This window comes from Drosophila sulfurigaster, chromosome 2R (genome assembly GCF_023558435.1).
Source record: "Drosophila sulfurigaster albostrigata strain 15112-1811.04 chromosome 2R, ASM2355843v2, whole genome shotgun sequence".
Lineage (NCBI taxonomy): Eukaryota > Metazoa > Arthropoda > Insecta > Diptera > Drosophilidae > Drosophila > Drosophila sulfurigaster.
The window spans coordinates 30,532,449-30,546,968 of NC_084882.1; the positions used below are offsets into that span (position 1 = coordinate 30,532,449).

Sequence of the window (14,520 nt, forward strand, 5' to 3'; positions counted from 1 at the left end):
CCCGTCATGTCAGTCATTTGCATTGCTAGAGTTAGAGTAGCTGAGCTCTCATCTAGATAAAAATTACATATGCTGTGCTGATCGCTCATCGGATAAAACGTGTCCAGCCAAGAGGGCGTCTGTAAATTCCAAAGTATTGTTAAGAAACTGAGTGATATCGCTTTTATAAATGACATCTTGATGAGTGCAATGGAATCATAGTTGAATTGTTAAACTTTAAAAGGCATTGTTTAATTATTTTAGCGACACTTTAGTTGCTTGTAAGTAGAGTAGAGTTTCTGTTATCTGAGTTTTAAAATATATAAGATACTCTGCTATAAATTTATCCTTCGCTTTAGGTTAGAAAAAAGAGAAATATAAATAAATTATAAGTATGCATATTTTCAAACTATTTCAATAGTAAGATAAAAATGTATTGAATAAATTGGTATGCTATTTTTCATCAATAGCATAAGTAAAATGATGAAATCGATAGCAAAAAACAAATTCACTAAGTAACTATAACATGTTATTACGTAAATATCTAATTATATGGTAAGTATACTAAGTAATTTGAAGGCCATTACTGGTTTTGCAAAATAAATCTATGACTCGCCTATAAATTTTACTATTGTGAATAAAAATTTATTAATTCAAAAATTCGGTTTTATTAGAGAAACATTTTTAATGGAAAAAACAAAATCTTCAACGAGCTACTTTAATTTCCCTCTTAACTTTTCAATATATTTCTTATCAATGGAGTTTGCATTTTCAAATAGTCATATCCAGTGCACGAGCCAGTGTTGTAAAGTGTCGCATGCGAGTGCCATATGAGAGAGACGCAGACACGCATGCGCATGCGCAAAGTCGTCGCTTTCGAAACCAAGCCATAAGTCCAAAGAGGCCAGCTCGGTGTGAGGTGGTGGTGTTGTGCTGTGCTGTGGTGTTGCTTTAGCTTTAGCGGGCTGCTTGGCCACAAATTTCTGATTCATATTTAGTTTACAGTCGTTGGTCGTTCGTTGAAGTTGCAAGTTTTGCACGTCGCGCGCGCGTAACACAAAATAATTTCGTGACGTCTCTTGTCATTTTGAAAACGTATTCGGTAAAGGAGACTCGCTCTAGCAACAATTACAAATACTTAGCAGAAAGAAACAAGAAACAAGCTCAGCATATATCTAAAACATATACACACAAATATCAATAATTATATAGATGTATACTTATATGTATATTTCATTTATGTGTTAATGTGAAAAAGTGAAATATTACGAGGTCATCGCAATATTGTCTATAATTTATTGAATGCATAAATATTTGTGTAATTAAAAGCGAAAAGTGTCAAATTGCTAATTGATTATAGAGGCACTCATAATTGTGTTAATCCATATAAAACGAAGAAACAAAGCATTTATACAACTTATATATATATATATGTTAAAGTATATTTATTTAACACTAAAACAGACAGACGAAATAAAAGCGTATCGAAAAAAAACAACTTTTACCTGCGATTTGGTATCTTTACAAGTTTTAAACGCAGAACCGCCGCTGCACGTTGTTACTGTTTTTCTATAGTTTTGTTTTTGTTGTTTTTGTCTTCGACGTGCCAACGTTTTTTTTTTACGTTTTTGTATTTTTGGGTTGGTGGGCGTGGCGAAGTCAAGCTCGTGTTGATAGCGACAATAGTAGTAGCTACGAAAACAGTTTTCGAGAGACGCAGCTACGAAAATTATGGCGCGACAGCCAAAAAGATTGGAAAGTGCTTGAATCTGGCCGTTACACACGATCGATTTTCATATAATTAAAAACCCAACTAAATATCATAACAAATATGCATAGATCTGTATATTCGAGTCATATATTTCTTTTGAATACATTTTTTTTTATTGATTCATAAATAAATTACAACGTTTACGGCCCACGCGGCTGCTGTCAGCATCGGCATCGGCATCGATGCGATATCGAGATTGGCATCTGCGTTAGCGTCTTCACTTTTACTTTAAAAGTTTAAACAGAAAGAGAGAGTGTTTGCTCAGCTCATTTGCGTTTTCTGTTTACCGGTTTTTCAATTTACGCGCATTTCTTGGCACGGATGGCAATTGTTTGACTAAGATCGGATTTTTTCGGTGGGGGATATTTTTCATCCAAACACACACGAATAAATCCAACTTTGAGACAGGAAAATACCAAAAGAAAGAAAAAAAAATTATAATAGCTTAATTAAATTTAATTATCGCAAGAGTAACTTCCGATACGAAGCACGAGTCGTGCATAAAACCATTTTATAATGCGTCTAATGCTCACGTTTATTTTCCCATTCCCATTTCCATGGTAAAAAAAGACCCGAAAAAAAAACTAAATTGTTTATGTTTATCCGCAGCTAAAGTTATTTGCAGTGTGAGTGCTTTGAGTGTTGAGTGCGAGTGCGAGTGCAAGTGCGAGTATTCATTCAACAAGGAAATTGCCCAGCGAAATTATCGTACGCTCTACGAATTCGAACAAATAACCACCGAATAACCATCTACTCTCGACCAATTATTAAATAAAAAAGCAAAAAAAAAGAAAGAAAATTGTTTATAACCAAGTGTTGGAAAAATAAAAGTGTGAAGACGAAACAGAGGTGAAAAATGAATTTTTTTGTTATTGGATTTCTGATCATGCAGGCGGCAAGTGAGTAAAGTGCATTTTGTTTATGTTTCGTGTTTCGTTTGGGTTTTATTTTTTTTGGTTGTTTGTTTTCGCTTTTTCCCAGGTGTCGGTTGGGTTCACCTCAATAATTTGCCAATTAATTACTTTGAATTTTATTGGGCATACAATGCAAATAAACAATACTATGCTGCACTTTGTTTTGTTCATTTATCAACCTGTTTACTCGTTACTCATTATATTTAAGCTTATTAGTTGTAATGTAATTAAATGGTAGTATAAAAACGAGTTGCATATCATTTTCAACATCAAGTTCGTGTCTTAAGTCTTTCGTTTCGAGCTGCCTTGTCACGCATGAAATAAGTTATTAAACAACTTGCCACAGTTCGTTTGCCCAACACAGCACAACATAACGTACAACACTCAAATTCTTTTTGCATCATAACTGGTGTACGCTTAGAAGAGGAAGACACAGACCATTATAAAACACTTAACAAAATTCGCTTACAAATCTCGTAATACAATTTTGAGAGATGATTAAACTGGTTATGCATTACCTGAAATGTCAGGTAATTGGACTTAATCGAGAGATGAGCAATAAAAATTGAATTCATGTCAACTGCTATAACAAAGTGGGCAGGTGAGCAGGTGGGCGGTTAGTGGAAGGGGCGGGGCGGAAGCAGGGGCAAAGTCTTACAGCTGCGCGCCAAAAACTGTTCGTGACGACAAGGAAAAAATATTGTATTTTATTCTGCGACTTTTCAATTTAACCATTTAGCTGTTGCCAACTCACTCGCGAGTTTATCGATGCTTAGTTGTTACTGGTTTTGCATTGTTGATACCCTGTAATTAAGTGAAGGGATATTGCCAAGAAAAATCAAGTTAGCACTTTAAAATGTAATTCGGTTAAATGCCTCGTTTAAAATGTTGCTTCATGATGCTGTCTATAAAATTCACACCATTTTTAGTACAGCTTAAAATTGTAATCGCAATAGAAATAGTTTAAATTTAGTTTTCGTGCTAATCAATAAAAGTTTAATGCTTTAATCCTCACCCAGAGTATCTTTTAAGTCGCTGACACTTTGTCAAGTGATTCTAACATATGTTTTTTGCAATTTCAGTTTCTTGTTTTGTATTTTTGCATTGTTTCTGTGTTTACCTCTTGCGCTTAACCCGATTATTTGGCTAGCTTCTGTCTTGATTTCGGGGGGTATAATATTTAATTCGTTTTTCCAGCTCTGCGGTTTCTCAATGCAAACGAGCTTGAGGTGAGCTGAGCTGAGCATTTGAAACCTTGCTAATGTAACAGAAAAACCGACACAAAACTTGATATTTTTCAGCGATGACTTGCAGGAATTTTGTTTTTGCATAAGAGTTTTGTTTTGGTTCTAAGTGCGGATTAATGAATCTGAAACCGATAGACTTGAATAGTATAGTATATGGCAATGTCTAGGAGGGCGGCGGTCATTAATGTAAATTGCATTTGTAGTGTATGTTAATTGGGATAACAAACTTGAGGGGCAACTGTGAAGAGTGCTCGGGAGCAGTTTGTGCCCAGCGTAATCATTTGGTTTGCATCCAAGGCTGCAAATTTGGCAGGTGTTGTTGTGCGATAATATCGTTTTTTTTTTCTTGGCCATTGACTTGTGTGAGACATATTAATCAATTCGCATGCAAATTTAAAAACATACTCACATTTTTTTTTTTTTGTTTAACCTTCGCACTGCAATTTGTTATAAAGTGTTTTAGCAGCTTCGAGTGTAACGAATCAAATCTAGGCACGTCAGATCTCTCGTCATTAAATTGGCGTTTTTTTATAATGGACATTCTGTCTAGCATACGCCCTGTTATCCGCATGAATATCGGTCAAGTTCAGCTGCTCGAGATGGGCAAGTAGAGCACAAACAATCATCGTTCAGTTTGGTGTTAATTGCCATTTGATTCGGCTTTCGGCTTTGATATGATCAGCGCGGAGAGACGATCGCCGATAAATCTGCATAAGTCAAGAGGTCTCATTTGCATAGATTGTGTATTGAGAGCTGTGCTCTTTTTTTTTGCCAGTTGCTGATATCGTGGTTTCTTGGCTAGGAACATGTCTAGATTTTCCCCATGACCCTCGAAGTTGGGTGTGCGAATATGCTGACTGCGATGATGGCTTCATAAAGCATGGAATGATTCATCAATTCCCAGCTAATAAATTTATTGAGTTGTGCCTCTCATGTCGGCTTCGTTTGGCTTCGCATTTTTTTTCTTTTATTTGTATTTTTGTATTTTTTGACCATTCTGCTTTGTGATGCTGGCCGTTTGTCGTCTCAATCTTTTGTTTTGTGGTCAATGACGCAGCGCTTCGGAGCGGTTTCTTTCTCTCTGACGCTTATTTTTATATAACCCACATTTTTGGCAGACCGCTTTTATGCAACTTCTTAGTCTCCAAAAAAAAAAACCACACACACACAAAAAATAAAATGAAATGTGAAAAAAAGCTGCGACAAATCTCAGCTAAAGGGCTAACAGTGAATGTTGTTGCTGCTACTGCTAATGTTATTTATGCTGTTGTTATGTTGCTAGCGGTGCCACTTATAGCCGACTCAGTCTGCGACTAAGTGTCCAATAATGCGCATACGCCCTGTCACACTGACAGACACTATTACAAAAATGTGCCAGTACCTGTGTATCTTGTGCTTGGCTGTCTTATGACTTTCAAAAGAGCAATTAGCAGTTCCACTATTAAGTTTTTCTTCATTATAAAATATGCATATTGCAGCTACTACCTTGCAAAGCTAAAAAACAGCATTGTCATATATTGATGGTCGTGCAGCAGCAGCAGCAGCAGAAGGAAAAAGCCTGCCATTAAGTAGCCAATTAGCCGAAGTGAAAGGCTATAAACTGAAGTAATTCAAGTGCTTGCACATTCCTTATGCTTACTTAATACCAAAACAACAAAAAAAGAAGAACACTTGCAACGGAAATTCCTTTTCCCCACTTTACTCTCATTTTTTTTATGCAATCACACTTTGTCGTACTTTGTACACAAATTAACAATAAATTTAAAGCATAATTATCGCATCTTCACAGCCATAAATAAATGTAGTAGCATTGTCTTGGCAGACTGTGTTAGTAGGCTTGTGGCTAAAGATACTTTTCGGGCTCCGCTCACGCAATCACAGCGTCGCTCACGTAAGACCTTCAAAGGTCACGCACGCCGACTGTGACTCCAGCTGCGACTCCGACTCCGACTCCGACTACAACTCCAATTCCAACTCTAATTCGGCGTCTGACTCTTGACTCGGTTATCACGACAGCTGAGTCTGCAGCCTCATTTGCTCACCCGGGCGCTGCATTGCTTCTGGGCGTCTTTGTTGCCTATTGTTATTATTTGTTGTGTGTTAATGTGGCTTTTGCTACGGCATATTTTTATTACTCTGCAATGAAAGTTGTTGTTTTTCCTCACTTAGTAGGCAACATCCACTGAAGGAGTTTTTCCACTACATCAATAAATATTTGCTTGTACATTTTTATGAGCATTTTCTGAATATTTCATTGTCTGTTAACTAGGTACTTAAATTTCATTTAAAGGAATCGACAGCTTTTCCTTTTTGTGTTGACGCAACATTTAATTTCACACAGTCCGAAACGTAGCTCATCATTTCGCATAGAAAGTTGCGAAAGTAAGGTTACAGCTTACCTTACTTGGATCATTCATCTCTTCATAGGCTTGGCCACTCCCAAGACCATTTGGCCATAACAATATGAATAGGCTCTAAAATTTGATTATTTTGTAATGCGAACGCTTTATTTCCCTTTGTTATGAAATACAAAAAAATCTTCGATATTCAGATTTTTGGCTAATAAAATTCAAGTATGTTTACTATTAAAACTGAAATAAAAGTTTGCAGAATAGATAGGCATAGATAATCTTTTTTTTATTGCTTTATATTTGTCTGTTTATTGTTATCCCTCTTTGAAATCAGTTAGGTTTTAATTCAAGATCATTTCAGATGACTTTATTATAAGTATTGATTTAATGCGAAGTGTGTTCAAGCGTCGGCGTGACAAAGCACATAATAATAGAGTCAAGTTATTATGTTATTTTAACTTATTGGCCCCACACACTATGCACACACACTCTACTACACACACTTTACATACAACGCAAAGCAACGAAAACTTCATATGGAACAAATGGCTCTCAAATTGCAATTTAATTCGACATATTGTAGAGATTTTGAAGTGGCCAAACATTCAACATTTTGATGGGTGTTTTGTTTTTTTGGGGCCCTATCACTCACTGTCAAGAGCATCGTTCAATTAACATAATTAACTGACAAAACGAATTAGCATGCAGATTGGCAGCTGACACTTTACACAGATGCGACCCTTGGCTGCCTGAGAGATGGACTGAGTGACTGAATGACTGAATGTCTAGGTTTGTCTGGGTTCGTTTCTAATTTTCCCGAGCTCACGCACTGGGCACATTTTGGGGCTGTGTCGTGCCGGGGTCTAAAAGTTAGGTATGCCGTAATGGACACTAGACAAGGTCATCTTAGTAACATTATCTTAAAACATACCATCGTGCATAGTTGTTGTCGATCTCAGAGATATCGTTAAAGTTCGACTTCGACTTCGACTTTGAGTTAAAGTTAAAACTGCTTTCCTGTATGATCGACAACGAATCGTTTTATTTAATGGAATTGTTGTCGTGGGAAACCTTAGAAACCTTTGGACGAGGTCAAGTTGAGCTCTGTTTTGGGTTGTAACAAATTATCTAGATTGTATCTTCATTGAGTGCGATATTCGACACGAAAGGGAAAGGAATTCTCAGCATCAAATCGTTTAATTCAATTCAAAGTTATATTTCCTTTTATAGCATGATCTCGTATGCGACAACAACACAAAACAGCTTAGACAATGCTCTCGCATTGACAATGAAAAGAGCAGCAGCAGCAAAAAATAACATAAAAAACACAATGCAAAATTGAATGTAAAACGAAAAAAAAAACTTGGTTAAATATGAGCCCAAAAGCTATACACGATAAAAGTGGGAAATCAAATTCAGAGGCGGCAAATGGCATTCAAAGGTTAAGGCTTTGCACTGCTGGCCAAAAACAAGAAACACTTACCGGCTAATAAAAAATACAAACAGAGTGTGATTCAAGATGCCTCATGAGCAGGCCCGAAATGATCGGTCATAATTTATACACGACATTTGCATTTAACTGGCGGCCCAACCGATCGAGTCAAATTGAATTAATGTTCAACCACAGAAACATTCCGCAAAAGCGACAGCAATTAATATCTGTTTTTTTTCCTCTTCTGCTGATTTGACCCACTTTCTGCTACGCATCGAGGTGCTAATTTATCTGGCCTGCACCTGTTCTCCCTCAAGGAATCGATTCGATTTCGAAACGGAAAGTAATAGCCAAATATGCGAGATGGTTAGTCCGATATTTTTGTGGCTCGTGGTCAATGGCACGCGGCCTGGCACCGGCACCGACTGCATATTTTATGCCTCATTATTTGTTCAGTTTCAATTTCTATTTGCTTGGCGTGGCGACTCCAGCGACAAGTCATAAACCCAAGCTCAAAACTCAACGCAAGCTGAAAAGCCAAAGCCAAAGCCAAAAACAACTAACAAACATTTCATACAGACGCGCTCGAGATGATGACGGTGAAAGCGGCTTGTGACTAACTGTGTTGTCGTTCCTCCTCGACTTGTTGCTGTAGTTGTTGTTATTACTACTGTTGTTGTAATTGTCTCTGCCGGTCTATTTGCCGGCTATTGCTCTTCCCCTGTGCAGCCTGTAGTTTTTCTTTTCGATTTTCCACATTTAATTGCAAATATTCATATTAATTTTATTTTTTTGCCATGCTTTAATCGCTTTGCTTGGCATCGTTTGCGAATTTCGCTAGCTGTCAATCTATTTTAATGTCTCTATCAGCAAAAATTCGTCAATTATCCACAGAAGGGAGTCATTAAAATTGCTTCGCGGCTCACACGGCGCATGCTTAATGCATTGTTTCTAGATTTGACAGGCGAGTAAAAGTGCAATTTGTCTGACAATATTTGTTACTTTTTTTATGGATAATATTATATTTATGGCTAGCAATTATTTAGGGCAACACAAAATAAATTTAAAATTCAAGTAATGCATTTAATATTGCCTTTTAAAAATTTAATAAAAACTTGCTTGATTTTTAAATAGTTTTACTGATTCTATAAGCAAAAACTTACTACATTATTAATGTCAAGTTGTACAACAAAGTGTGAAAACGATAAATAAATATTTAGTTAAAAAGCTAGAGTGATAAATAGTTAAATAGATTTTTAGATAAATATGTAGTCAGAGAGTTTAGACAGTGTTAGAAAGTCTGTTCGATAGCTGAAAAGATAAACAGACAAGTTTGTCTGAGCATTATGAATTAATCTCGAAGACGTGTTTTCAGGTCTCCCGCAGTTTAAGGTTTTCTTTGTTATCTTTAATGGACAATTACACCTTTGATATTTCGCCGATTAATGTTCTTCTTTGTCATAATCACTTTTGGGTCAGCTAATATTAAATGCATTGAAGATGCTAATGTCGCCTTGCCATGATGTCTGACCATTAGATGTGACTTGAATGTGGTTTTCTTGGCGTTAATGGCACCTGGCAAAGTCGAAGTCTAACCCCGGGTGAACCGCAAAAGTGCTCTTAACTGCGGGCATATCTAAAAATTGGCCCTCGCTAAAGCCAAAGTCCGCATTGTTTTGCTTTTTGTATGTCTGTTGCTTTTTAAAACACGCTCCATTTTCCTTGAACCAATGTCTGAGAAGCAGCTGTGAGTGCTGGCTATTAACACAAGTCCGAGCAAAGTCAATTAATTGTCTCAGCCACAGGCCACATCCATTATATACTATATATGATATTAAAATAGATGTGTATTTTGTACTCTGTGCGGATCAACCGACAATTATTTTAGTTTATGAATATGGATTTGGCTGTTATCATTGGCATCATTAATTCAATACGTAGTTACAAGTATTTTGTTGTTTGTAACATGAAAATAAAACTGACAGATTTCATGTCCCACTTGACATGCTAACAATTTAATTTGAACCCAAGACGTTGCAATTTGGTTCACTTGTTGTTTGCTTTGGGGTCGCTCTAGTTGTTGTCGAGATGTTTGCGATTAGCTAACACATAAATTATGTTAGTTGAGCAAACTATCTCCCCTCTCAAGTGCTTGCTGAACTCACATTAGTTCAAATTTGTTTAGCTCAGTTTTTGTTATAATGAGGAAGTCTTTCGATGATTGAGGTTCTTTGAATTGAGATTATCTCATAATTGCTTGGGTCACGGCATCATTAGCTAAGCAGCATGTCAGAGTTGTGGGGCCCTTAAGAGATCTTCGATCTTAAGCTTACATAATTGCAAATTAAGAAATATTTTGAAAGGTTTCCGCATCAATGCTTACAAGCTACCAATACTTAATATGCCTATTGTACAATTTGACACCTTGATATACATACAACTATATATTTTTTGGTGGTCTTATCGAATTGCCAGCATCTGTGGGTTGGCTAACAACAAGAAAACAATCATCAATCATCAATCAAAAATGTTGGGCCAACGCGTTTTACATTCGATGCGGGGCATCTCTGAGCATTTTGCGTTTATTTCCATAAATTCCATATTATACTGCAGTATTGTGTTCATAGTCGAGAGTTTATTTGTTATTAAATTGTCGTGCTGGACTTGTGTTGTTGTTTAACGCGTGCGAAAACTGTGCCAACGGCAGTCACGGCAATACCAAAAAGACCTGTTTAATTGGATTGTGATGGTGCCCAACCCAATAGCCGCATTAGCAACAACAGTTTCAATTTGAACCTCAGTATATAATGCTATAGTATTTGATTCGTCGGTTCGGTTTCATTCACAACATGCTCGACTATATATTTAACCAAATTATGCATGTATAAGATTTCCAAACTTGTGTTAAGATTTTCATCGATTAATCTCCATGCTTCTCATACTAACGAATACCTTTTGTAATATATTTTGAACAACTATCCTATTCTGTGTTTGCTTTTTCTATTTATTTTTTTAGGATTGGCTTGCGGGACTTGCGTTTTTATGTCCGATTACGGTTTCACACTCGATTGTAACTTCAAAAAGTCTGGACTGTTTCGTGTACGAAATTTGGGTGGCGTAAAGGCACATTTCGGTTTAGGTAAATCTCAAAAATCGAATCGAATCTAGAAATCCTACTCCCACCCAACAACCTCTTAACTATCTCTTTAAAGTATCTTGTATATACATATATTAATTTTTGTAGTGTTTGTATATAGAAATAACTTGATCTGTTAGTTAAATGCTGCGTTTAAAAGTAATCAATGAATTAATGCCAATGCCAATGACAATGTCAAGTCGCCGCCTGAGCTGTGAACTAACAGAGACAGAAAAGAGAGCGAGAGACTTGATCACAGTTCAATATCCGTAGCATTGAGCATTTGGCCAGCGATCTGTATATAGTATAACATAATAGAGACAATCGTTAAATCTTTGATAGGGATAAACAAAAGCTGCCTGAGACAAAAGGCACATTGATTAACACTTTTGTTTAGCTGGATATGATTGACGGGCCGTCAAAATAAAACGAAGAGTTGCTCTCAAACTTTCCGCTAATGAACTTTGCTTACAGGTCTCAGCCTGGGCGATGAGTTGGGCTTTAAGGAGTCGCTGGGCAACCAGGAGAGCGATCGCCGTCGCGCCATTAGCTATAGAAACGGACCACCACCCGCTGAGCTCGTTGGCGTGCTGCCCTCGTCAAAGCAACAGCAGGAGGTAAACATTGTAAGACAACCCAATTAGTTTGTCTATTAACATCTTTTGCTTGTTTATTAGGTGCAACCTGCTCAGCAGACGCTTTCGGATAAACGCATTTCATCGCGCTCCACGGGTCCAGTGCCATACAATCTGCAGCTGCTGCAACAGGGTCAGGCCACGATCAAGAAGCAAGCTCAAGCTCAGGCACAAGCTCTGGCGCAAGCGCAGCTCATGACCGAGGCGCGTCCACTGCCATTGGGCGTGCCCGCCTTTAGGCCCATACCAAAGAAGCCCGTGATCAACGAGCCGTTGCCGTCGTCGCTCAACGCACAGCGACGCATTGCCACCGTGGACACAACGCAGCCGCGGGTTAGCATCAACAACAGACTGGTCGACAGCAATGATCAACCGGTGAGTGGAAAGTTCAATTGATTTTATAATTAATTGTTTTTTATGAATATAAATGGAAATGAAAAATGAAATATCGATGGCTATTGTAAATTCTTTTATTTTAAAATTAATGAGTATAAGCGGGAATTGTTGTTATTTATTGTATACTTCAATTATTGCCGCACTTGATTATTACAAATGTAAATACATTCATTAATCAAATTCAATCAATTAAGAAATTAGCTCAACTTTTGGTCAGAGTTTTTTAAAAACTTACAGCAGCATTTATTTTGAAATTGAAATCATAAATTAAACAAGTAAATAATTTTAAAAAATTAAATTGACTTGTCTAATATAATAATACATTTATTTTCTATAATATATACATTTATAAATTTCTTACATTTTATAAAAATGTTTCATTTTATGCAAATATAAATAAATTAACTTACATGAACAAATTTTAAAATGTAAAAAATAAATTGAATATAAAGCAATTGCAGATTTATTTATATTATGTATATAAACATTTAACTCTGTTAAGTCATATTACTTATTTTTAAAATCAAATCTGCAATTGCATTGCATAATTTTATCATTACTAAATTTCTCTATTACGTAAAAATGTTTTTTTTTGGTCCAAGTTTTCCTAACATAATTTGACTTTAATTAAATAGTCAAATGTGTTCATTATTAAACAGAGTTTATATTTATAGATTTATTTTAATTTTTTTTTAAATCAAATTAGTGAATCATATGATTTATGAATGTTGTGTTCAATTTACTAATTCATAAAAATATGCACATGCATTAACCTAATAATATATGAATTTATAAATATAAATTCCAGTTAACATACTTTCATAGATATTAACCTTCTACTTAAATTTATTGCAGCACTCGAATCGCACATTCCATGCGGATAATCCTGTGGTCTCTCAACCCGTGGCTGTCCCCGCTTTCCAGGCGATGCCGCAGTCCATTTCACGGATTGCCAATGTGGGCAAAGTAGAAGTGGCGCAACCAGAGCAGCGGACAGTATCCAAGCATCCCAATTATCTGCAGTTTGAGGAGCCCAAGTTTGACCTTAAGGATGTGACCGTTGAGGAACTTGCGGCGGCAGCAAATGTCACCGTTGAGACAATCAAACATGCGATCTACGTAAGGGAGCAGCAGCTAAAGGCAGAGCATCGTGCCATGCTGGCGTCGAAGTTGCGTGAGGAATTTATGCGCACTTCCACAGTGAAGACAACGACCACAACGACGACGACGACAACAACGCCCAAGCCACGACTGGCAGAGCACAAGGTTTCCAAGGTGAGGTTACGAATTTAATATAGTATAACTAAAAATTAGTCTAAAAAACTACTTTATTCTCTTGTCAGGTGATGAATGCACCCAAGGAGTATTATCCCGTGGGCTATGAGAAGAACTTTGATGACAACTTCAAGTCGAAGGTGGATTTGCCGCCAACAAGCTTCTCCTGCGCCAAGCAAAAGCATTTTCCGGGTCTCTATGCCGACACGGATTTGGGCTGCATGGTAACAAAATCATTAAAGTACTTTTAGTTGAAGAATTTCATACAACTTTAATTCCTTTTTAGGTATTCCATGTGTGCGCTTTAACTGACGATGGCATGGTTCGAAAATCTTTCCTCTGCCCGGAAAATACGCTCTTCGATCAGACCATACTCAAGTGCAACTGGTGGTTCTATGTGGACTGCAGCTCGAGCACCAGCGTCTATGACTCCAACATACCCATCTCGAAGAGTTATCAGCTGATGAAGAGTCTCACTTACTTCTCCAAGTATAATCAGAAAAAAGGATCAGGATGGCGATAAGGATGAGAATGCTGTCGATATCGACACGCTGCGTGAATCGATGGAAGGCGTCTCTCGTCGCTTGGAGCAGGCGAAGAATGCTCAGAGCGATGAGGAGGAGGCATCAAGTGTAGTGAAGGCCGATCATGAGCATGTGGTGCCCGAGGGGGGAGAGAGTCAGCAGCAGTTGTCCAACTAGTTTAAGAGCGAATCGAATTGCTATCTGAGATCTAGATGTAAGTTAAGTTCATGATCGAGCGTCTCTGGTCGATTTGCCGTACATAGTCAATGCCTTGCGAAAGCCAAACGGTTGTCTGTAGTCTCTGGCCAATCACAATTACTATCAATCAAATCAAATGAAATCAAATCAAATTAAATCAATTCAATCTATCTATGAAACAATCATATCCTATGGCAGCGCCTATGCCAGGTCCTAGCTGTAGTCTCGATATATCGAAATACTTAGCTTTAACTTGTAAGTGGATCAGTTCTAGTTTATCGAACGCAATTCTACGACTAAGTGTGTGACTTGTGTGCGACTTGTGCGGTTAGTTGTTAGTTCTTACTTTTATTTATTTATTGTATTTTTCGACTAAATAAAACATGTTAAATCCCCAAACAAGAAATGCATTTTTAACAATATTAAATGGGAGGAAAATTAATTTAATCCGAAAGCTGATTAGAGGTAAATAAGTCTTTTTCATATCAACAATGATTGTAAAAGACCTGAGAAATATTATTATATTTGGAACAAATTGTGTTTTTTATAAAAAAAGATTGCCAAAAAAATATTAATCGTTTAACACCAAGTTTTTTATAATAAAAGATACTTTTTACAAATAGTTGGAAATCCATAAAATTAAATGATAACTATTAAAATAT

The 14,520-nt window shown here is 36.8% G+C and overlaps 1 protein-coding gene across 1 annotated transcript; it reads left to right on the plus strand.

Annotated features, from left to right (window-relative positions):
* The first annotated feature begins 975 nt into the window (after positions 1–975).
* Positions 976–14,264, plus strand: LOC133838007 (uncharacterized). Its single transcript, XM_062268928.1, is given in 9 exon segments — positions 976–1,081; positions 2,360–2,649; positions 10,711–10,833; positions 11,305–11,447; positions 11,508–11,840; positions 12,717–13,136; positions 13,205–13,360; positions 13,423–13,631; positions 13,633–14,264. Coding segments are annotated over 8 exon segments (1,632 nt in total). The 5' UTR covers positions 976–1,081; positions 2,360–2,606; the 3' UTR covers positions 13,838–14,264.
* The last annotated feature ends 256 nt before the right edge of the window (positions 14,265–14,520 follow it).